This window comes from Corylus avellana, chromosome 1 (assembly GCF_965113065.1).
Source record: "Corylus avellana chromosome 1, dhCorAvel1.hap1.2, whole genome shotgun sequence".
Lineage (NCBI taxonomy): Eukaryota > Viridiplantae > Streptophyta > Magnoliopsida > Fagales > Betulaceae > Corylus > Corylus avellana.
Genome location: NC_142490.1, coordinates 2,070,609 through 2,092,412, shown reverse-complemented (window position 1 = coordinate 2,092,412; position 21,804 = coordinate 2,070,609). Strand labels below are relative to the sequence as shown.

The 21,804-nt window shown below is 38.0% G+C and overlaps 4 protein-coding genes across 4 annotated transcripts; 2 read left to right on the top strand and 2 right to left on the bottom strand.

The window, feature by feature from the left end:
• The first annotated feature begins 1,072 nt into the window (after nt 1–1,072).
• LOC132171037 (suppressor-like protein) lies at nt 1,073–5,730 on the top strand. The gene is made up of 5 exons (XM_059582241.2): nt 1,073–2,231; nt 2,372–2,707; nt 3,301–3,434; nt 4,655–4,821; nt 5,041–5,730. Exons 1-5 carry the CDS (start codon nt 1,090–1,092, stop codon nt 5,218–5,220), a joined length of 1,959 nt encoding a protein of 652 aa, XP_059438224.2. The 5' UTR covers nt 1,073–1,089; the 3' UTR covers nt 5,221–5,730.
• Nucleotides 5,731–7,349: 1,619 nt separating this feature from the next.
• Nucleotides 7,350–10,396, top strand: LOC132171184 (nicotinamidase 1). The gene is made up of 5 exons (XM_059582433.2): nt 7,350–7,534; nt 7,978–8,161; nt 8,299–8,432; nt 8,583–8,768; nt 10,132–10,396. Exons 1-5 carry the CDS (start codon nt 7,394–7,396, stop codon nt 10,222–10,224), a joined length of 738 nt encoding a protein of 245 aa, XP_059438416.1. The 5' UTR covers nt 7,350–7,393; the 3' UTR covers nt 10,225–10,396.
• A 635-nt stretch (nt 10,397–11,031) lies between these two features.
• On the bottom strand, nt 11,032–14,840 carry LOC132171985 (protein NETWORKED 2D-like). The gene is made up of 2 exons (XM_059583404.2): nt 14,747–14,840; nt 11,032–14,046 (listed from the first exon to the last, which is right to left on the bottom strand). The coding sequence occupies exons 1-2, from the start codon at nt 14,838–14,840 to the stop codon at nt 11,153–11,155; spliced, it is 2,988 nt and encodes a 995-aa protein (XP_059439387.1). The 3' UTR covers nt 11,032–11,152.
• Nucleotides 14,841–17,702: 2,862 nt separating this feature from the next.
• Nucleotides 17,703–21,059, bottom strand: LOC132172391 (uncharacterized). The gene is made up of 2 exons (XM_059583879.2): nt 19,193–21,059; nt 17,703–18,279 (listed from the first exon to the last, which is right to left on the bottom strand). Exons 1-2 carry the CDS (start codon nt 19,644–19,646, stop codon nt 18,224–18,226), a joined length of 510 nt encoding a protein of 169 aa, XP_059439862.1. The 5' UTR covers nt 19,647–21,059; the 3' UTR covers nt 17,703–18,223.
• Between the last annotated feature and the right edge of the window lie 745 nt (nt 21,060–21,804).

The following is a 21,804-nucleotide window of genomic DNA, read 5'->3' as shown; positions in this document are numbered from 1 at the left end:
GACAACAGCAGCAGAAACCATGAAGGAATCCCTAACAGCCACATCAAAATTTAGCTCGAGGAAGTTGGGAGAAGGGTATTCCCAAGAATCTTTCAAGGAGTCATTTCAGGCCTTTAAGTGGTGAGAAAATTGTGGAAAGAGTTTGGTGAATTACACTCTGAAAATGAGGGTCAAATTGCATCCATAGTAATAGTAGCCGAGAGCTGAAATTTGAAAAGTTTAAGACTTTGGAATCAACAAAGAAATCATGAGGCCTAATCAAGGCTTTAATCCATACCTCAATGGCTTTATTCTCAGAGACTGTAGTATCCAAGGGCCAGCAAGAGGAACTCCAAATAGACTTAGCAAAGAGACAACCCAAGAATATATGCTGGGTGGATTCATTGGGTCCTTTACAAATAGGGCAACACCATTCCTCAATACTGATACCGAAGGAACATACTTGAAAAGATTTCACCCTAACAGGAAGAATATTCCAAGCAATTGTCCACAAAAGATTGAAATTTTAGGCTCTAAAGCAATTTCCAATCTTCAAGTGGCAAAGGATCACTATTTGGGGTGATTTTATTGGGAGTTGGATTCTGAGAATATGTGCAGCAAGGGGGGTTAAAGGAGGAATGTATGGAGTTTAAGGAGCCAAAATCTAGAGGGATGAACAATAAGATCTTGAGGAGAGGGTTGAAAGGGCTGGCAGGGTTTGGGGAGGGTAGGGTTTAAAGGTATTAATTATAGTAGGGATTCAAAGAGTAAACCAAACAGAGAGATTGGAATTTGAGGAGATGGTTCTGCAAGCTCTTAGAGGGACAACTTCAAAATTCTTAAGAATCCCTTTCCAAATCCCTGAAGGTGAAAGATTGGAAGTGTAATCCATAATGTCGTTTAAGATTTATTTTTGTAAATCTTAAACGACTGCAAAACCTTTTAAGCGACTCAAAATCTTTTGATAACCGTTATACACCCCAAAAAAAAAAAAAAAAAAAAAAAAAAAAAACAGCGTAATCAAACGACAGCGTTCCACCGCACCCCAGACTCCGCTTTAAAACCCCCGAACATTCACGACAGCAACAGAAGCTTGTAGTTGCAGAGACCATGGCCGCTACTCCAGAACCTGACTCCATCTTCTCCCAACAGAACTCCAGGCTCCCAGACGACACCGTATTCTACGCCATATTCCCCGACTTCGCTCTTAATCCCAACACTACCCCTCCTGAGCCCTCCTCTTTCCAATCCCTCCACCTCCAAATCCTACAATCTATCTCGCCTTACACCAAAGACTATCTCTGGCAGCACGAGCCCTTCTCTCTCTCGCTCTCGTCCCAATCCCAACCCTCCTGCCTCTGCTCCTCCGATATCCCCCACCTCCACGGCAAGCTCCGCTTCGGCGATAACCTCGACGACGAATGGTTCGCCGTGTTCCTCCTCTTCCACATCTCCGCCACTTTCCCTTCCGTCTCGGTCCGAGTCTGGGACAACGACGGCGAGTTCCTTCTCATAGAGGCGGCCTTCCACCTTCCCCGCTGGCTCAACCCTGATACCAGCCCCAACCGCGTCTTCATTCGCCAAAACCACCTCCATATCGTCCCGAAACATCGTACTCCAAATCCGAGTTTACCTGATTCGCTCCGGTTCGTGATAAATTTTGGCGACGAATCGCGCGCGCCGGAGTCGGTTCAGTCCGCGGTGAAGAGTAAGATATCAGAGTACCCGGAGCGGGCGAGGAAGAACATGCACTCCGTTAGGGTTAGGGTTCCTGTGGCGGTGGCGCAGGTGTTGAGGCACGAGCCCTGCCTGATCTCCCTTGCGGTGGAGGGGTTCTACGACCGAGACATCGACGCAATGAAGCACGCAGCGAGAATGGAGAGGTTCGCGCCGAGAGGGAGAGAGGAGGAGCTAGTTCGGGTCTCGGTGAGGATGTCGAGGGCCATGTACGCGCAACTGGTGCAACAGACATTTTCGGCGCCGAAGTGTTACCCGATGCCGGATCGGACCGATAAGGCTGCGTATTTGGAGGCCGAGTTGGGAATGAAGATCGCGTGCGGGTTCGAGATGGTTTATCAGATGAGACGGAGGGAGGGTTTGGAAGGGAAGGGGAGCACGTGGGAGGCGTATAGGGAGAGCTTGGAGAGTAGTGGGTACTTTGAAGGATTGGTTCCTGGGTCCAAAGAGTATCGGAGGTTGATGCAGAACGCCGAGGAGTATTACCGCAATAGTTCATTGTTTTCGAGGGCCAGGTACATTTGCCAAACTTTTTGTACTAGTTTGCAATTTATGATAATTCCCTGTCAAATCCTTTTGACTTTTGTTTTAGATTTTGTTATTGTTGGCATTTAGTGGGTCTTAGACTCTTAGTAAATATAGCTTTTTGTGGCAGTGAAATGTTGAGTGCTCCGGTGAGACGAATTGATGAAATTCTTGCTTTGCTCCATTTGGCGGATGATTTTAAGGGTCAGGAGGTTCCTCCTTCTGATGATGATTCTTGGCTTTACAACGGAGAGGACGAGTTGAACTCTGCTCTTCTTGAGAGGCAAAAGGAGATGGACCTCTATAATAATTCAAAACATAAAAAGAAACAGAAAGGGAAGGAAGATACTGGTCCTTCTTCCAGTTCTAATGTTGATGAGGCTGCTCTTGGTGATATAGCTAAAACCATGCAGGATTTTGTCCATAAGGTTTCAAGCTATAAGGGAGCTGAGGTTCCTGAAGACAGGTTAGTATACCTTTATATTCATCTCATTCGTTAATAAATTTAGTCACCCATTTTAATTGTCATAAATGGGCACAAAAATGTGCAGCTCCGGTCCCTTATTTTATTATTATTATTTTTTTTTTTTAATGCAAGTGTAAAATTTAGCTTATTTATATGGCATCAATGAGAAGACTCACCAGTCTGCATATCAGTTAGCTAGCAGTGACATGACAAGAAGGTCACTTACTTCTTAAATAATTGTTGAATTGGATTGTGCCATTGAAGCCACTGGCAATTTTACTTTTGGGTTTGAAGCCGGTTCAACTTTTTGTTGGCTCACCATTGCTGATGTGGTTTTGAGTGAGCTGATCTGGGTTGTTTGCCTTCTCAGCAGACACAGTTGAATATTCTTAGAATTAGGGAACATTACCATACACTTTTTGCATTAACTTAACCGGCTTTTAGTCTCATTATTTAGAGGTTGCACATGACACTGAGCAATAGTTATTCATTTCAGTTATGATATTCACCAAGTCTTAGTATGGGGATTTCGGTTTTACTATATTTAGGAAAAGCAGTTGATTTAAATGTACTCTGTTAACTATCTTTTGAAGGAACCTGAAAGAAGTGGACCTTAATGTTGACCGTTTTATTCAAGAAATGGAATCAGTAATGAAGCGCCAAGGTTTTGCGGATGCTGGCAGTGATGTTGATATTGAAGAAGGGTCCACGTCTGACTTTGATATGGGTAAGTTATACACGGTCTTTACTCTCTCTCTCTCTCTCTCTCTCTCTCTCTATTGCTAGTTCCACATCATTTACTTACATCCATTATTTTTTACAATAATTATTTGAGTTACTTGGTCACTTGAATCTGCTTGATTTCTCTTTTTCTTCCTCTTTGTGTGTGTGCGTCCATGGTCTGGGATTATGTTTGTAGATTGGAGATCCATTAGGTTTGACTTGTTCTTTTCCATCCTTTTCATAATGCATGGTATTAAGTTATGGATTTGAGAATATTAACTTACATCAATACTTATTCATTGTGGGGGAGGAGGGGGTTGGGCAAGTAATAACATTAGTACCAATATGCCCGGTTGAATCGATGGGTTTGAGGATTCTGCTCAAGCGTGTGAAGAGGCTTTAACATGGGTCTATGTTATCACTTGATGGTTTCATCAGGCTGAGCTGCTGGTATCTTTTTCTTTCTTTTAATTTGTCCTTTTATTACTTCCCCAAGAGAAAGAAACTCAGATGAAAGCTGATAAGAAATCCTTTACTCTCTCTCTCTCCAACTTGGCATCATGTTTAGCTTTGTTAATATTGTTAAGTACAGCTGATTTCAAGATTCACAAAAGGCTTGACCAATGAGGCAATAGGTCTTTTATTAAAAGAAAAAAATTACAGAAGTTACCATTTGGTAAAGTAAGCCTCATCTTAGGATAAATTCATGAAATTTAGCACAAACAAGACCCAAGCGAGAATGACTTCATGCGATAAATTAATTGCCAATGGTTTTCTTGTACTGAGAGAAGTTGATGGTTTGATCTGTCTAGCAGATAATATGACTTCAGAATTAGAATAATTCCTGTATTAGTAATTCTAATGTTAGATAGCCCAGAGACCGAGTCAATGCAGAGATACGAGATCTTAATGATATTTGGTATGGAGGTTTGAACTGGATCATCTGGTAGACACTGGTGATGCAACCAGTTTTAAAGCTGCATTTTTTTCCTACTTCCATCTTGGTCATAGACATATTTATGCATGCTAATGACACCAGTTATACTGTGAACTTTTTTTTCTTCATTTTTTTAACAAAAATGACCGATGCCTCTGACTTGGTATGTAGAGAGAAGCTAAAGTCTACTCTTACAAACATTTGAGCAGGCTGTGAATCATGAAAAGTACATATTTCATTTCCATTTCTTGAGGGGGTTCTTATGACTACATTGATAATATTCACAGATGAGTTTGAAGATGAGAGTGATACTGCAGAACCCTCTGAGGACAACGAGGATAGAGAGGATTCTTTCTTGCGTTCCTACTCTGATGCTATGAATGAAGAGCTGAAGACCACCTCCCTCACAAAAAGTTTTGTTCGTGCTAATGAGCAAGCGCCAAAGAAGGATGAGGTACATTTCTGCTCGGCCAGGATGTGGTGGAATAATTTACTTTTTAAGAAAAACGCTAGACCTACAACTCATTTACAAACTTTTATTGGCTAATGTGACTCCAATCACATACTAACATGTGTTATTAAGTTGTAAAAGAGTTGTAAGTTTTGTTTTTTTTGGTGGGGGGTGAGATAGAGTGTGTGATTAATGATTTATTGATTGAATCTGTGAATGCAGGGAAAATCAAATGGCACAGAAGATATGGAGGAGGATTTCAGTCCTGTGGATGTGGATGTGAACCTTGTAAAGAGCTTTCTTGATTCCTTTTCTTCCCAACAAGGACTTCCCGGTCCTGCTTCCAATTTGCTTGGGCTCATGGGTGTACAGCTCCCACATGATGACAAGAAGGGCAAATGATTTTCTCTATGGGTCTCGTCCAGTTTTGTATTTATTCTCGAACATAGTTTCATGATTAATATATAGATTGTAATTCTTCTCTACAACTTCCTTACCAATGTATATTACTTCTCGCGCGCAATGGCTTTCTTTCTCTGATAGGGGCTCGTTTCTTCAAGCTCTGCCCAACCTATAGCTGCGGGAGTTCATACAAGCCAATCTCTTGCATTAGACACTGCCCAACCAGCCATTCCGCGCCTAGGAGTCTATCCAGAAATCCGAAAGAGATGAGTCTCTCTCAGTCACAGGGCAGGGCCCGCCGGCCCGGTGTCGTGAAGAAGAGCCAGTGGCTAATTAGGAGAAATTACATCTAGTATAATACTCGTTTATCTCACAAAATACTGGGCTTTATCAGCATCTAAGAGGCACTACATAAAAGATGATACTCTGTATTGGATCGGATGTAAAAAATCCTTCTTTTTTTTAAAAAAAAAATAAAAATGTATAAATGTTGTCACTTGATTTCATGTTTGTTTTGCATTTCAATTGGACACCTCCATTTCGACATCAACTATAAATATGATAGTGAAGAAATATGATATTGAGTGTTGTTAGGGGGAGTAATTTTGACATCAACTATAATAAGAGCGTGTTTGAAATTGCGTTTGAAAAATGAGCTTTTAAGTCAAAAAATGCTTTTTGACAAAAGTTTAAAAGTGCGTTGTGATTATTTTTAGGCTTTTTGGACTTTTAAAAGCGTTTTTAATTCTTTTACCAAATAAGTTTTTTTTTTTTTTTTTTTTTTTTTTTTTTTTTTTTTCAAACAAATTTTTTGAGTGTTAAATGTATTTTTAGGCCCTTCAAATGCAATTTTAAACCGGCCCTAAATATGATTAATAAACCTTGAATCCGGACCATTTGCAAGACACATTTTACCGCCCCACTCACAAACTGACACCTAAGCAAACACAAAATAAATCTACAAAAATATCATACACCCACACACACTATATTTTGAGCTCAAAAGGGCGAGTCACTCCAAACCCATGGGGCGAGCCGTGTCTGGCCGTGAGTCACTTTCTCTGACGTCGGAGTCAATTTTTTCGGCCTTTAGGGTGATAAAATCCTTAAAGGGTTTACTTTCTACCTCTAGGTTTTAATTTTGAATCAGAAAACAAGTTTTGAGACATTAGAAACAAGTTTTGAAGCATTAAAATTGAGTTGTGAAGCATTAGAATCGGGGTTGTGATCCGGGTCACGATGGTTTCAGGTGGGTTTTGAGACGGGTCATGCCAGACCCACGGCGTGGGTTAGGCTAGACCATGTGTTTGGCGGTAGGGGTACGGGGTTTTTGGTCTTTTTGTTTTTCACTTTGATTTGCTGTATTTGTTCTTACTTTAATTTTTTACAATTTTCTTGAAATGGCGATGTGTCAAATGGAGATTGGAGGCAATAAAACAGCACTTTCACATATGGTCCTGACCGAAGGGGCTGTCAAATATGATATTTACTACATTGAAATGCTAAAGGCCCAACTTTTTTGCTCAACAAAAGTCCAACTTTTACCTTTTATTTTTTTTCTAAAAAAACCAAAATGAAAAATGGAAAAAATGTCTGAAGCAACCCTATCTATTTTTTGCCTTTCTTTTATTTAGTATTTTTTTAAAAATGAAAAATAGTATTTTTCTTCATAATAATGACATTTTCTTAAAAAAAAAATGACATTATTATGAAAAAAATACCATTTTTCATTTTTAAAAAAATACCAAATAAAAGAAAGATAAAAAATAGATAGAGTTGCTTTAAATATTTTTTTCATTTTTTATTTTATTTTATTTTTTAAAAATAAATAAGATAAAAGTTAAACTTTTGTTAGGCAAAAAAGTTGGGTCTTTATCATTCCTCCGAAATATGTAAGCGAAACTCATTTCTATAAAATATAGAGTTTGTTGGGGAATCTCAGTTGTTGAAGGGGCACTCATAGAAAAAATAAAAAAACTACGTGGAAAGTCACTACGACATATGGCCCGGCGTTTTCCCCCGTATCAGATTCGCACAAGATGACACGCTCATTGGCCATTGCGTGGTCAAGACTTCAATGATTCAATCTCTGACGTATCTTAATCCAATCTAAAATCAACGGCGCACAGCCATTCACTTAGATTTTTCGTTCGAGAGGCTAAGAAAGAAAGAGATGGCTCCGTCGACAGTGGACTTGTTGAAGGACGAGCTCCCCGTGGTACAAGAATCACTGGTTCTGTCTGGGGACGTCAAGACCGGTCTCGTCCTCGTCGACGTCGTTAATGGCTTCTGCACCGTCGGCGCTGGCAATCTGGTAATTATATATATATCTTTGATACCTCGTACCTCATTAAGGTTTCTGTCCGGATGTACGATGAGAAAACTAATAACGTGCGTTATGACATATTCTTGTCGTATTTTTGGTCCTTTTCTTTCGTTTTCTTTTTTTCCTTTTGTGGTTTTGGTTTCAATTGGTATTTTCTATTGGAAAAGCAATCCCAATAGTTTGGTAAACAAAATCTAAATTTGCCGCGTTTAGAAAAATAATTCTGGGAACAATTTTATTTTTATTCACCAAAAACGAAGCTCTGTTTTAATCTCTGGTTTGATGGTTATGCTTAATGCAAATATACTCTTATTGATGAATCGGCAAATGGGTCCTATAAAGTTTTTAGCAATTTGTCGTTTGGTTATGTAGTCACAAAGTGATTATTGTAAAAAGTTGTCGTATTCACTATATAGTTGTGTTTTGTATAGGCTCCAAGACAGCCCGACAAGCAAATTTCTGGGATGGTGGATGAATCGGTGAGACTTGCCAGAGAGTTCTGTGACAAGAATTGGCCTGTTTTTGCTTTCCTTGACTCCCATCACCCAGATATTCCTGAACCCCCATATCCTCCTCATTGTATAGCTGGAACAGATGAGGCAAAACTGGTTCCTGGTACTTCATTTTTTATTTTTTATTTTTCCCTTCTTATTAGCTGCAATATTTTTCCTGCTTTTGCTGAAAATGCTTGCATTGCGGCTGAGTGATTTATGGATTTCCTTCTCTCATTTGCTATTTCCTATATCTTGCAGCCCTGCAATGGTTAGAGAATGAAGCGTCTGCAACCCTTAGGTGCAAAGATTGCATTGACGGGTTTGTTGGCTCAATTGAAAAAGATGGGTCCAATGTTTTTTTAGATTGGGTGAAAAATAATCAGATAAAAAAGGTAAGCATTTCCGGTGTCACCAAAGGACACAGTCTGCTTCTGATGGTGTCGTTTTAATGATATTATTAAAGGAAATTTGTGGTTTGTAGTATTTTCAGTTAATAGTGCAACATTCAATCTAATTTTACAATCATTTTCTTGTTCATATAGATTTTGGTGGTAGGGATATGCACAGATATATGTGTGCTGGATTTTGTGTGTTCAGCACTGTCTGCTAGAAATCGTGGTTTCCTTGCACCTCTGGAGGATGTGATTGTCTATTCCCAAGGATGTGCTACCTTTGACCTGCCTATTCATATTGCCAGAACTCTGAAAGATGCTGTAGCTCATCCACAGGTAATTTGAATAATAAAATTATAGGTTCTCTAATTTTCTTTTAAATCCTTATTTATATTCAAACTTGTGCGTGCGCAAGGCCTTGTTACTTGGATCTCAGAGCTAACATTTATTTTTCAAGGCCCAGGATGAATATCCGTATGTTCAGTAAAATGATTCCATAGAAGGCCAATCAAACCCATATATGATATATCTAATAGTTTTATAATTTCAATAAACGCACGTGCCTGGTGAGAAAAAGAGAAAAAGGAAAGAAAAGAAAAATCTCTGTATCAACTTGTAGATCACTTACAGAAACTTTGAATGGTTCCTTCTTGAAACGCAGGAGTTGTTAGTTATAAACACCAATTATTAGGGGAAAAGGAGTGATTGTGAAATAATCTCTAAAGTTTCCTGGTTTTGATATGTACACCCATTTCTGAATCCGTGTATTTGTGTATTTCATTTTCATTGCTTAATGAGATAAGTACAAACAGAAGAACTTGGTAATTCCAAACCATTATAATACTTATCTTTATCCTCAAGTGAACTATCCAATGAACAATACTAACTTTTTAATGACATAACTTGAATCACATTGGTGGTTAAGTTGGACCATTCATTTTGATATTTGATAGAGTTGATTAAGTTATACCAATATTATGATGCTTCAGTTGTTGAACTTTTTTTGGCTATTGGTTATATTATTGTAGCTTAGCCAGCCAAAAAGGGATGGTAATATTGATATTAATTTTTTGATATATGGTATAAATTTAACACAATATAATACAATATAAGAATTTTATATATGGATATAAGTGCAGTTGTATGGCACTTGTATTGGTTATGCGTCAGGAGTTGGCGTTAAGTCCTCCCCCACCTTAATTTCTGTGGTTAAGGTTACTACAACGTATCCAGAAAAAGAAAAGAAAAGAAAGGCTTCTTTCTACTTGCTTGCTTATCATTCTATCTGAGAACAACTATGAGGAGATGCTTTAGATCAAAACTTTTTGACAGGCAGGGAGGTAGGGTTGAGATTGAACACTGAGAATGTAACTTTAGACAGTTGGAATAAAAAGGTGGGAAAAAATAAAATTTGTTTCCTTTGGGTTGCTAATCAGTAGAATGATAATGCATCATTGATAGTGATGACTACTAAGCATACTAGTGGTTCAAAGGGTATGTGATTCAAAGAATTATGTAATCCCTTGTTGGGTCTTGGTTACAATAATTTGAAGGTGCTTGGTTTTAAATTGACTCAGATTCAGTTCAGTTTCAAAATCCTTCGCCTTTAAACTAATAAAAGTCTATCCTGCTTGCCTGTTCATTGTGTGTCTTTTATATATGCAATTCTTCCTGATTGTTGTTTTGTTTGTCATGGCAGGAGGTGATGCATCACATAGGCCTTTACATTGCTAAGGGAAGGGGGGCCAAGGTAGTGTCAGAGGTAACATTTGGTGCACTAAACGAGCCCTGATCTTGGTGGTATAAAATTCAAGCTCTGTCATATAGTGAGGAAAGAAGTGTTATGGAAATGCATTATGTATCTCTGTTAACTTGTAATCATGTGTTGGCAACCTGTGATATCATCGCCGGAGATGAACAATTTACGTTTGTTAAAATGTCATTATAGTGATTATTCTAGCTAACTCCTTGCCTCATTATGTTTTGATTTGTTAAAATGTTTTGACTGCCCAATGAGCCTCTGTATACCTGCAAAGATATGGAGTAAAAACAACACATAAAAAGTTACCCCTTTAAAATGAGTGTAATTTATTGAACATGACGACATTGATAATAAGGATTATAATAGCTAGGGGCTTAGGCACTCAAATTAGTTTGCTCTCTCATCAGCACAGATCTTTAATCTATGAAATAAAAATTTTGGGTCTTCATTTCCAACATGATGATTGAAGACATCATAAAGAAACATTTTTCTTGCTCTTGAGAGTTGAAAATCACATCTTTAGGGGGGCAAAAAAAAATAGTTAAATGGAACTATACAGCCTTTGACGATTATGAACCCTTCAAGACATAAGAAAGAGTATTGTATGTAATCTTGTAGTAGGGTCATCCGGACTAGTCACTTTGCATAGTCATTCTTCTGAACTTGTTGACAGTTTTCACAATTGAAAAATCCTGATGACTTACCCAAGATTTTCCTGCTGTCAACCACGTGACTGATGCCCATTGTATAAAATTTAAACGCCAAATATAAATTAAACGGAAACCTTGCTGTTGTTTTGATAGTTACAAACTTGGAAAATTTATAGGACACGGAAAGCATAATTTCACCAGTTCAAAACCAAAAAGAGAAGAAAGAAATCGTTTATCTCTTGTCAAAATACTCTAAAAAATAGGGAAAAAGAAATAAAAATGAATCTGAGCAAAAGAATTAGAACAATTTACAACTGGGGTCCTGCTGCTTTCATACCATGATACTTCCTATGCATTGCTGGGTTCATGCAGGAGAAGATTGATGGCTTTTGTTTCTTTGATTTGACACCAAAGATGAATGACCGCAAAGGAATGCGGTTTCGACTGTGTCCGTGTCCCAGCTGGGGACTTTCTTCCTCCTTCTTCGATCCAGAAAACCCGTATTCCTCATCCAACTTTGCCAGAGTCTTCTCAAGTTCAAGTTGGAGGGCTGTCACATGATCTAAACCTGCTTGCAATTCATCTGCAACCTTGTTATTCTCTTGTTTCATGTTCAAGACCTCACCTTGAAACTTTGCAGCTTGATAGCTTGTGAACTTGAATTCATATTCTTCAGCACTCTCCTTTAAAGCTGTTGTTATTTCTTCTTGGATGTTGCACAAAGAGGAGAATCTGCACTGTAGTTCATCTTTCAGTAATTCGCTTTTCTCAAGCCAGACAGTTAGTTCAGTCCGTATTTCTCTCAAGTGCTTGTATATTGGCCGTACATCTGATTTCAGAGCATATTTTGCAGTAATACTTGCCTCTAGCTTCTTTCCTTTTCCCTCAAGTTTCAATATCTCATCCTGTAAATCCTTGATTCCAGTTTCGAATTTCTGTATCTCATGGAATGAGGTGCTGAATTTTAACCAGAAATCCAAGTTCTCCTCTAGCAGTTCATCAATGTGCATTCGGAGCTTTTCTTCAATTGCTGACATAGTATCACTTTGGTCAATTAGAATCGCCTTGATGTCATGTTTCTCTGTTGCCAGAGTCATCAAGGTTTCAGTTGCAGTTGATGTTTCGATTCCTGCTTTAGGTTCAAAATTTACATCATCCAATGAATTAGACGTCTGTGGCAAGTCTGAACCTGTGGAGTCTTTTACGTCCTCATTTCCGTCGAAACATTTCAGCAGAAGGTTTATTTTCTGATGCAATGATTTAATCTCTTCTTCCTTCATTGCATTAGCACTCTTCAGTTCTTTTAGCTGTAACGTCGTGTCAAAATTGCCGTCCTGAATTTTCTTCTCTACTTCAAGAAGCTTTTTCTTGACATCCTTGTAATTGCGAAGAGTTGCGGTGTACTCTATCAGTAGAACTTTTTCTCTATCCTCCAATCCATTCAAAAACATTTGCTTCCAGTCTGGCTCATCTTCTTGAACTGTTTCCTCTTCCTCTGGTTCAACAGTGAGAAGACTATCAACTGTCTTCAATGAATTTGGCTTATCATCTTCGTCCTGCAATATCAGGCCCTGACCTTTCTCTGATAAACTATTAGGGCCATTATTTGCCTGGGATTCACCATTTTCAGCAGAAGTACTGAGAGCATCGTTAGCTTTTGCAGAACCCTCGCCAGGATTCAATGTCTCGTTTTGTGATCTGATTTCAGCTGCTGATCCCTCTTCTTTCTGTAATGCACCCGTAGCATCGAGCTTTTCATCTAGCTTCACACCCTGCAGTTTCTTGGAAACATCATCAGGATTCAGTGCATCTTCTTGTGCTTTGAACTCTTTCAGCAAGTTGGCTTCACCTAGAGACTCCTCTTCTTTTTGTGATGGACCTGTAAGCTCAAGCTCCTCATCTACCTTCACGCTTTGCAATTTCTCAGAAAGGTGATCAAGATTACAGCGTGCTTCACTGAAATGTGTTTGGAGATTGTTATTCTGGCTTTTAAAACTGCGGTTTAGGTCCTGAACAGTGTACAACTTTTCCTCCATTTCTTTCAGCTTGTTGCTGATATTGTTTGACCCATGAATTAGAGTTGCCTTATCATCTTCCAAGGTTCGAATTTGTGCTTGAAGCTCATCGGTTTCTGTTCTTAATCTCTTCACAAGAGCAGTCTCCGATGAAACCGCAGTTTCTAAGCTGATCACCTTATTCACAAGCTCGTCTATCTTCTCCACCATCTCTGTCACACCGAGAGATTCATTGGCCCCTGCCTCAAAGTTTTCCTTCATCTTCTCACGTAACAACTCCAATTCCTGTCTCTCTCGTGTCACAATGTCCGCTTCTTCGTCTAAGCTTGTTAACTCTTGTACCACATTCATAGACCCATTTGCAGCATGTGGCTTTTCCTGATTAATCTGATCACTATGAAACTCAGCCTTGAGACTCTCAAACTTCTCCCTGACAGCCCTAATCCGATTGAACTCAGTTCTTGCTTCCTCAGCCGCTATCTCCTGTTTCACCTGCAACTGAGCCAATGTCTCTTCACATGATTTCAAAGCGGCTGCTGCCATCAATCTCCGAGCCTCGCCATCTTCAATGACCATGCCCTCACTGAATTCATCTTGCAAACTGAAAACTCTCCCTTGCATTTCCTTAATCTGATTCTCAATTTCCCAGTACTTTTCAAGCCCATGCTCATAAGAGCTCTTTAAGAACTCTTTCTCAGTTTGCAGGGCTAGAATGTGTTTCTGAAGCTTGTCAATCTCTTCGAGTGCCTTGGGTTTGCTCAACCCAGATTTAGCAACTGCAGTCGCAGCAGCTGCAGCTTTGGTTGTCTTCTTAGGTTGCAATTTCTTTGTAGCTGATGTTATGATTCTCTTTAACTCTTTATTTGGAATATTTGGAACCATAGGAATATTTGATTTCGGGACTTCCGGAGCCCTTTTTTGCACTCTAGGCACGCTTTCTTCGTCTTCTTCCTCCATTGCAAATTGGACCTGTTCTGGGAAAACAGAAGCAATGGTGGTGTTGGCATTTTGTAGCTCTGTTGATATGTGGTCATACCGTTCAGCTAAAGCTCGGTAAGCTCGGTATGATTCTTCCACAAAGTGTATGAGCTCTGGCCTTTTTTTGTAGTACATTTCTGCTCTCTTGGCGAAGGAGTCCCCATCCTCTTCGATGAGTTTCACCACGTTGTGCACCTTTTCCTCCATATCTGCAATTCCCATGAAATTTCCTGGCTCATCAGGCAATCCACCTCGATTTTATGAATGTCAAAACAGTTTATTTGCAGATAAAAAGGTATATATTTCAATTTCTACATCTTTTCAGCTGTTATTTTCCTAGGATCTAGGGAGTGGATCAACGTTTCAGAACAGGAAATTGGAATCTAAGAAACAACTTCACAAAACTCCACATGTTCTGCCATAAGATTGAGCAAAAAAGTTGGAGATCCAGACTGAATCAGAGCTAGAACCCTTGATTAATTAAGAGCATGCCTACTTACCCAATAAAAAATAAAATAAAAAAGAGTATACCTTAACAAAAGAAAATTGAAGAAAACCAACACCATACTTGACACAATGTTTTTGAGATGATTTCCAGAAAACAACCTTAAATTTGGTTGGAAAGTTGTTTCCTGGATTATAAACGGATCACAGACAATATTAATCAAACACCTTCAATTGTAATGCCAAACTATCCATAAACCTCCAATTGGATCCTATCAGAATATATAGATTCAATGCAATCAGTTATCAAAAAAAAATTCATTCAGATTACGACCCTTATCACTCCGGTTAGCGTTTTTCCATTGTATACAAGAATTCAATGCTCAAGCTACAATGCATGTGATCCCGACCAAAGCCCAGTACGTGGTTGATCAACGAAAAAAAAAAAAGAAAAAAAAAAAGCACCTTGAAGGTTTTGCTCCAGCCATTTTGACTGCTTGGTCCTGATATGGCTTGCCCACCACCATGAATATGCATTGCTTGCAGCTCTCTGTAACATGTTTGGTTTTTTTTTTTTTTTTTGGTTCTTCTTCTTCTTCTGGATCTTCTTGACTCTCTCTTCCTATCTTTCTCTTTGCATCTCTGTCTCTCTACACAAGGAGGGAAGACATGGAACCCAATAGAGAAGCTTGGAGGAATAAAAGGAAAAACAGGGTTTCAAAGACCGAAAATGAAAGAAACAAGAACGCGTGCAACCAAGGGAATATGCTAAAGACCTTTCTAATGGAGGGGAGCAATTTTCGGTCGGATTTATTGATTGTTTGAAACCTTCTTCTCGAACAAAAGGAGGCAAAAGAGGCCCCGACCTATCAAAGCTGGCATGCTTCGAAAGTTTCTAAATGTGCTAACTATCGTGCACACGCTTTAGCAAAATGGGCCGCTACCCACCTGGTGTTTGGTAGCATTCCCACAGGATCCCCCATTCTATCTTCCATCAGGATCAAGAATGGAAAAGATCCTCCTTTGTAACCCTTCCCTCTTTCTATTAGAAAAAAAAAAAAAAAAAAGAGGTCCCGACCAACCAATGAGTCAATTCCACGTGGCATTGCCGGCTTTGCCAGGTTGGTGCTGACACAATGAAGGGAAGCTCTTCTTTTATTTGCCTTTTTATCCTACTTTTTTTTATTCCTTTTACATGTTAATTTCCGTGCAAAAGCTGTCCAACTAAACCCATCATATGATATCACCCACCAAAAGATCTTAAAATTGCTTTTTGCAAAGCACCTAATTTTGATAAATGAGGGTACCCCATCAACACTTAATTTGATCATCGGATAAAATGGATGATGAATTGAGATGGAGATATGATATGTTTTATGATTTCATTTAGTTTTATGGATTTAATAGTGACACTGTATTTGTTATCAACGTGGTGAATATATTGTCGCATCATTTAAAATTTTTAAGTAACGTGTATACTGTTAAATACAATAAAATAAAATATATTCATAAGTAAATGAGGGTGCCTAAGAATAGATACTTTAGTCACTTTTTATGAAAAAAAAATTTCTTTTTCTTTTCTTTCTTTCTTTTAATTGCCACCAAAAAAAAAAAAAAAATCTTTTTCAAACTTGTGCCTCTTTAATTTCGCATTTGGTTAAATGGTAGTCACTAGTAGACAGGGGAAGTAATTGCTAAGAGAAATCCTAAGAATGGCTTTGTTCACTAGTGCTTTGTTTGGCATTAGGCCGAATTCGATTACTAGAAATATAATACAACTCCACATGCAAAGGAGGATTTAATGCTCTCCGTATCTTTCTTGAAGCTTGAAATGCTCCTCCAAATTTGGTAGACTAGACACCATCATTAGTTAATATACTTTTATCCAAGTTTTCTTTCAGAACCCACAACTTTACACTCGACATCATATTAAATTATTATTTATTTCATTAGTTTAAATTGATAAAAAAATGATAAATTTAATTATATAATTAACAACTGATGGTAACAAAAAATGAACATAGCTAGCAATGTTAAAACAAATTCAAATCTTGGATTCTCAGTCACACTTCTTTTTTTTTTTTTTTTTTTTTTTCTTTAAGCAAATAAGGAAAGTATTACATAAGAGAGTCGTTCTCATTCTTGATCCGAATAAAAGAGAGAATGAGAGACCGATTGAAAATGCTTTCAAACACAAATTCGGATCTTAGATTCTCGATGGTGCACCTATCACAACGGTGAGAATATTAGCATATGTCAGCTCCTCAAGATTGATAAAATCAATAACAAAGAAGACAAGAACTACATTGTAATCATCAAGTTACTACCAATAGCAAAGTTTCCAACACCGTGGGAATTGAATGGTCATATAACATTGCCATAGAAAATGCTGTTGACAGAGACCATTTGCTTCCTCAAAATGTCTCCTCGGATCATTCTCATTTACCTAGCCAAAGGATATTTTGCTTAAAATAGAAAAAAAGTAGCCCAATTCAGCTAGCTATTTTAGCTTTTAGAAAGAAAAAAAAAATGTTAGCTGCTAAAGTACTCAAATCATTACTCTTATTCTCACTTTTTTTTTTTCTTTTTTAAGAATAGTAAAATGGATACGTAACAAAAATAAATAATTTAAATAGAATAATAAAAATTGATAGTTAAAATAAAGAATAAAAGGTAAATAATTTGAAAAAGTAAATAGTTAAAATAGAAAAATGTGACTTTTTTACATAAGTTGAGATATTGGGTGCAATTGTGCAAGGAAAGCCACGTGTGAAGAAACCATGCACGAGAGAGAGAGAGAGAGAGAGAGAGAGAGAGCCACACATTTTCTTGTGAGCTACACGGAAGATTCGGGGGGCCCAAGCTCTCACAAATTCACAATCAAGCATTTTTGCCACTAGATAAGGAAAAGGAAACAAAAGAACCTTTGGTTTTCATTTTTGGCCTGAAAAGAAACTTTATGGATCAAATCACTTTCACTCTACTAACAAAACAATAGAGGCCACATGCGATCGCTAGACGCAATGACTTCATCAATGAACAAAGTAAACATCAACCAACTGCCCATTCATGTGGTCCTGTTGCAGCCTGATTAACCCCACATACTGTGAAAAACTTTGGATCCCCTTTGCAATTTGCAGGGCCTTCATAATGGGAAAAGTTGGGGAAGACATTATCACTCATTATTGTCTCAAAACAAGTGAGCAAGAAATCATGTTCACAGAAACAAGAAGAATCAAGTTGGTGTAGCTCTGAAAAGGAATGATAATTGTATCATTAACCTGTGAGTGTTTTTTTGGGGGAGCACAGTACCTATAGTTAAACTAGTGTCATAGAATGAGCTATAAATGGGATATCAAGAGAGACCCCCCCCACCAAAAAAAAAAAAAGAAAAAAAAAGCACTTCAAAGTAGTAACAAAATAATGCTTCAAGGATGCAAAATTAACATTAAAAAAATGCTATCATGGGATAATAATAGCAGAGTGGCCCTTCATTGACTAAGGCAATAGCAGAATTATTTACAGTAGAAGTGAGCAGAAGCATAGCTATATGTCATATATTCACAAAAGCTGTATTTACACAAAAAGAAGCTCCATTATGTTTCAGGTTTCTCCTAGCAACCCAATGATGCATGCACCAAACCAACGGAAGGATGAATAACAGAACATGGCATGCTCTGGAAAGCATCTGTTGCTGTCTTCTTCATTCACAATCGAAGAACATGGTTCTTCTGTTTGCTTAACTGGACATTTTATGGTCGTGTTCAATTGGGCGTTAATCATCTGCACTCATAATCAAGATGCTGATGTAGAGCTTGACATGATCTTTTTGGTTCTATATTTTTTTTCCAACAATTATTGCTACTGTAATAGATTTGGTTCTTCAAACGCTCACGGAATGAAGAACTCAAAAAGGGCCACTCTGAGAATGATCAGCTAATTCTAGATATCGAAGTTCTGAAGAGAAGAAAGCCACTGTGCCATACAGTTTGTGCCCTCTGCATAATCAAAAAAATTGCATTGATGAATTCAGCATGGATGACATGAATCAGGTATTCACCAATGTAATGCAACCAATTTAAACCGTTTGGGTCTATAATAGGATGGAAGGAGAAAAAAAAAAGGCAAAACAACCTTTCAAGCAACAAAGCTAAAATTTACTAGTTCATTAAACTGGGAGCTTTGCAAGAACCCAAATCAGTTTAATTCAGCTCATTCAACAAGAAGCAATAAAAAGTCTTAGATAGGAACATTAGAACTTAAAAAGGTCTACTAATTAGATCATCTCATAACATCTGTTGATGGCTATATAACACATGAAGGGTGATAAAAGTTCAGCCGTTAATGGGTGGCCAGAGTCTGCGACTGGGCAGAGAGCTTACATAAGGCAGATAACCACTTGAAGTAAAGCTCTTCTCAGTAGCCCTATAAGGAGTTACAAGATTGTATTAAGTGCATCATGTTATCTTTAATTTCTTATTAACAGTTTAATATGTGCTTTTCTTCAGTTCTCTCTCATCTCTCCCTTCTTTATCATTTTCTTTTTCCCCAGAATTCAGAGTCCAAAGAAGCTGATCCTCTCAAATCTCTCTCCCGCCCCCTAAGTTTGTACACCAAGTGATGGAGGTCATTGTGCTTAACATGGTTAACAAACATCTGCAGAGAACAGCTACTGGGTGTCTCCAGAGGTTTATAGTTATCTAGCTCAAAGTCTAAAACATCTTATTGCTCCTTGGACATGTACTGGTGTCTTTTGATGCAAATGAAATTAAGGTTCAAAATGAGTGGGAAGTGTGCTCTTTAAAATAGGGGAGGAGTTCAAAATTAGTGCTTCATACAAACACAAACAAAATAAAAGGAAAAGAAGAAAAAGGTAAAACCAAATGCAAAAGCTAAAGTTATAGCTCTTACCAGGAGAGAACTCGTTTGTGAGGTTCGTGATGGCACTCAAAAGCTGGTTATTTGAGCTCTCCACTACCTTCTTGCAACCTGGTCTATAGCTGGGAACCAGTACTGCTAAGCCATCATCACTCTCAAAATCAGGTCCATGAGGCTCAAACCATCCAATGGACCAGTCCGGGTCATCGGATTCGGACCCAGACAAACAAACACCATCAGATGGTACCAACTCTGCATCGAACTCCCTGTCAATTCTCCTCTCTTCCCTACTCTGCCATTTCCTCTTAACCTTCCTTTGGGACGAGGATATCTTGGTCCCCTTCACAGTAGGGAATTTTACAGTCTCGGGCTCCCTCAGACCAAATCCCCACTCAAATGAAGAATTCAGAGAAGACCCATTTGAGACAGGCTCTTTCTCTTTCCCACCCCAGAGCCTCCACGAAAAACGGGTAAAAGAGACAGCCATAGTTCGAACCCAAATTCGCTATAAAGCTAAAGAATTTTGATGAATAAACGAGTCTCTTTGATGGCAAAGTTTTTTGGGAAAATTAAAAGGAAGCCACAGAGAATTGGGAGCAAAAGAATCAAAAGTGGTGCCTGCCTGTTGCAGTAACCACTATGTTAGACAATGATCAAGATCCTCAATAAATATAAGATCAAACAAAGGATAAAAATAGTTCAGATAAATCCAACAAACTCATTAATCTCAATCATTGATTAAGAAAAGCCAAAGCTTCAGAAAACTTGAAACATGATTAAATGAGTGCGAAAATCTCCACCTTTTCTCTTTATACCACAACAATTAAAGAGCAATACTGAAAAACACAAAAGGAAAGATCCAGTTCACTGAATTTAGTCTCGCTAGAAAGCTGAAAGATTTTGATGAACCAACGATTCCTCTTTGAAGGCAAAGTTTTGTGGGGAAATGAAGAGGAAGCGAGAGACGATTGGTAGCAAAAAGGATTGGAAGTGGTAGCTGCCTGTTGCAGCAACCACTATATTAGGCAATGATCAGATTCCTCAATACATCAAGATCAATCAAAAGAAGATATTGTTCAATTCAATCCAACAAACCCATTAATCTCAATCATTAATTAAGAAAAGCCCTTCACAAAAATAAAAGCATGATTAAATGGGTGCAAAAAGTTTCTATCTTTCTCTCTGAATTTCACAACAAGATCACCAGAATCACGAAAAAATTGAGTCCATTGAATTTAGACTAAATCTTGACCCTTCTCTCTCAATCAAGTCAGCAAAAACTTTCCAAAAATGGAAACCCCTGAAAAATGAAACTCCAACTCAATCAATCTCCAAAAATACCACAATGGACCAACCAAGATTTCCCCAACAAAAGAAGAGTACTTCGATGAACAAAAGAACACGAAGCTGAAGTCTTGAAACTAGTATTTTGTCTTCCTTTCACAGTATGAGACACAACTCGTTGAGAAACAAAATAAATCCATTAATCCAAAAAATTCAATCACCGCGAAATGGTCCAACCCTAGATCACCAACACCAGGTCTTGCTTAATCAATTTCCAGCAAAAATAAATAAATAAATAAAATTTAGCAAGGAAGAAAAACTTCAAAAAAAGACGACCTTGAGGACAAAACCCTGATTTCAAAGTGTCAAATGGTCAACTAGACCCTCATGTCACCGGAAAAATGAGACCCCTCACCGGAAAACCGAATTTTTGACCGGAAAACCCGAAACTTTAGGCAAAACAGTAGAATTCTCTCCGGATAGATTAGAAATGAAAGATCGGTGAGATCACAGGGACACAACTGGGTTCGAAACCCTAACTATCTCTCTCTCCCTCTCTCCCCCCCTCTCTCTCTCTCTCTCTCTCTCTCTCTGCACTGCAAAAACCATCTGAGCAGCTCGTCTTTTCCGTACCTTATAAGACTTCGTTTTCTTATTTAATTTGTTTTATTTATCATTTTTGTTTCGTTTACTTTTGGATTTTTCATGGAACCAGAGCCAACGGCTCGGATTGGACCGTGCTGTTGCCATGCGCCTCCAATCATTGAATTACTGTGAATTTCAGATTATTAAAATCGTGGAGCAAAATATCTGATGCGGGTTCCGTGACAAGTGGGCATCATTACCGTCCAAATTTGCTGGCGTGGCCTCTTCTCGCCCAATCTTTGCGTGTATGTACGGCTCACGCTAGTGACACGTGTACGTTAGCTCAGTCCAAGATTATAGAAAAAAAAAAAAAAAAAAAAAAAAAAAAAGAGGAATGACCAAGACCCTTGTTTTTAAAAGTAATGTTAAGTATTGTCTTTTTATTCTCTTAAAGTTAATGTAATTTTTAAAATTATCATTAAATTTTAAATAAATTATATTTAAATTTTGATTCGATGGTCATTTTAAAAGTTACATCAGTTTTAAGAAGATAAAAAATAAATAAATAAAAACTGTTGAAGTTTATCCCAACATTGTATTTTGAAATGAAATGGAGTATCCCTCCAAAACAATATATATAAAATAAATAAATAAATTTATACAATAAATAAATAAACCTTTCCATATGCAACATCTTCCTTGAATTTTGTTTCACTTTCAACCAACAATAAAAAAATTAACAATAATTAGTTGAGTAGAATCAAAATATTCTTTAC

What these genes read in the sequence shown, in the direction of transcription:
- LOC132172391 (XM_059583879.2), bottom strand. Translation starts at nt 19,646, where the DNA reads ATGGCTGTCTCTTTTACCCGTTTTTCGTGGAGGCTCTGGGGTGGGAAA. An exon ending in CACAAACGAGTTCTCTCCTG is followed by an intron (nt 18,280 to 19,192) that starts GTAAGAGCTATA and finishes TTGATTATGCAG; the next exon opens with AGGGCACAAACTGTATGGCA.
- LOC132171037 (XM_059582241.2), top strand. Translation starts at nt 1,090, where the DNA reads ATGGCCGCTACTCCAGAACCTGACTCCATCTTCTCCCAACAGAACTCC. An exon ending in GCTGAGGTTCCTGAAGACAG is followed by an intron (nt 2,708 to 3,300) that starts GTTAGTATACCT and finishes TATCTTTTGAAG; the next exon opens with GAACCTGAAAGAAGTGGACC. An exon ending in AAGCGCCAAAGAAGGATGAG is followed by an intron (nt 4,822 to 5,040) that starts GTACATTTCTGC and finishes CTGTGAATGCAG; the next exon opens with GGAAAATCAAATGGCACAGA.
- LOC132171985 (XM_059583404.2), bottom strand. Translation starts at nt 14,840, where the DNA reads ATGTTACAGAGAGCTGCAAGCAATGCATATTCATGGTGGTGGGCAAGC. An exon ending in GCTGGAGCAAAACCTTCAAG is followed by an intron (nt 14,047 to 14,746) that starts GTGCTTTTTTTT and finishes TGGGAATTGCAG; the next exon opens with ATATGGAGGAAAAGGTGCAC.
- LOC132171184 (XM_059582433.2), top strand. Translation starts at nt 7,394, where the DNA reads ATGGCTCCGTCGACAGTGGACTTGTTGAAGGACGAGCTCCCCGTGGTA. An exon ending in CCGTCGGCGCTGGCAATCTG is followed by an intron (nt 7,535 to 7,977) that starts GTAATTATATAT and finishes TGTTTTGTATAG; the next exon opens with GCTCCAAGACAGCCCGACAA. An exon ending in TGAGGCAAAACTGGTTCCTG is followed by an intron (nt 8,162 to 8,298) that starts GTACTTCATTTT and finishes TATATCTTGCAG; the next exon opens with CCCTGCAATGGTTAGAGAAT.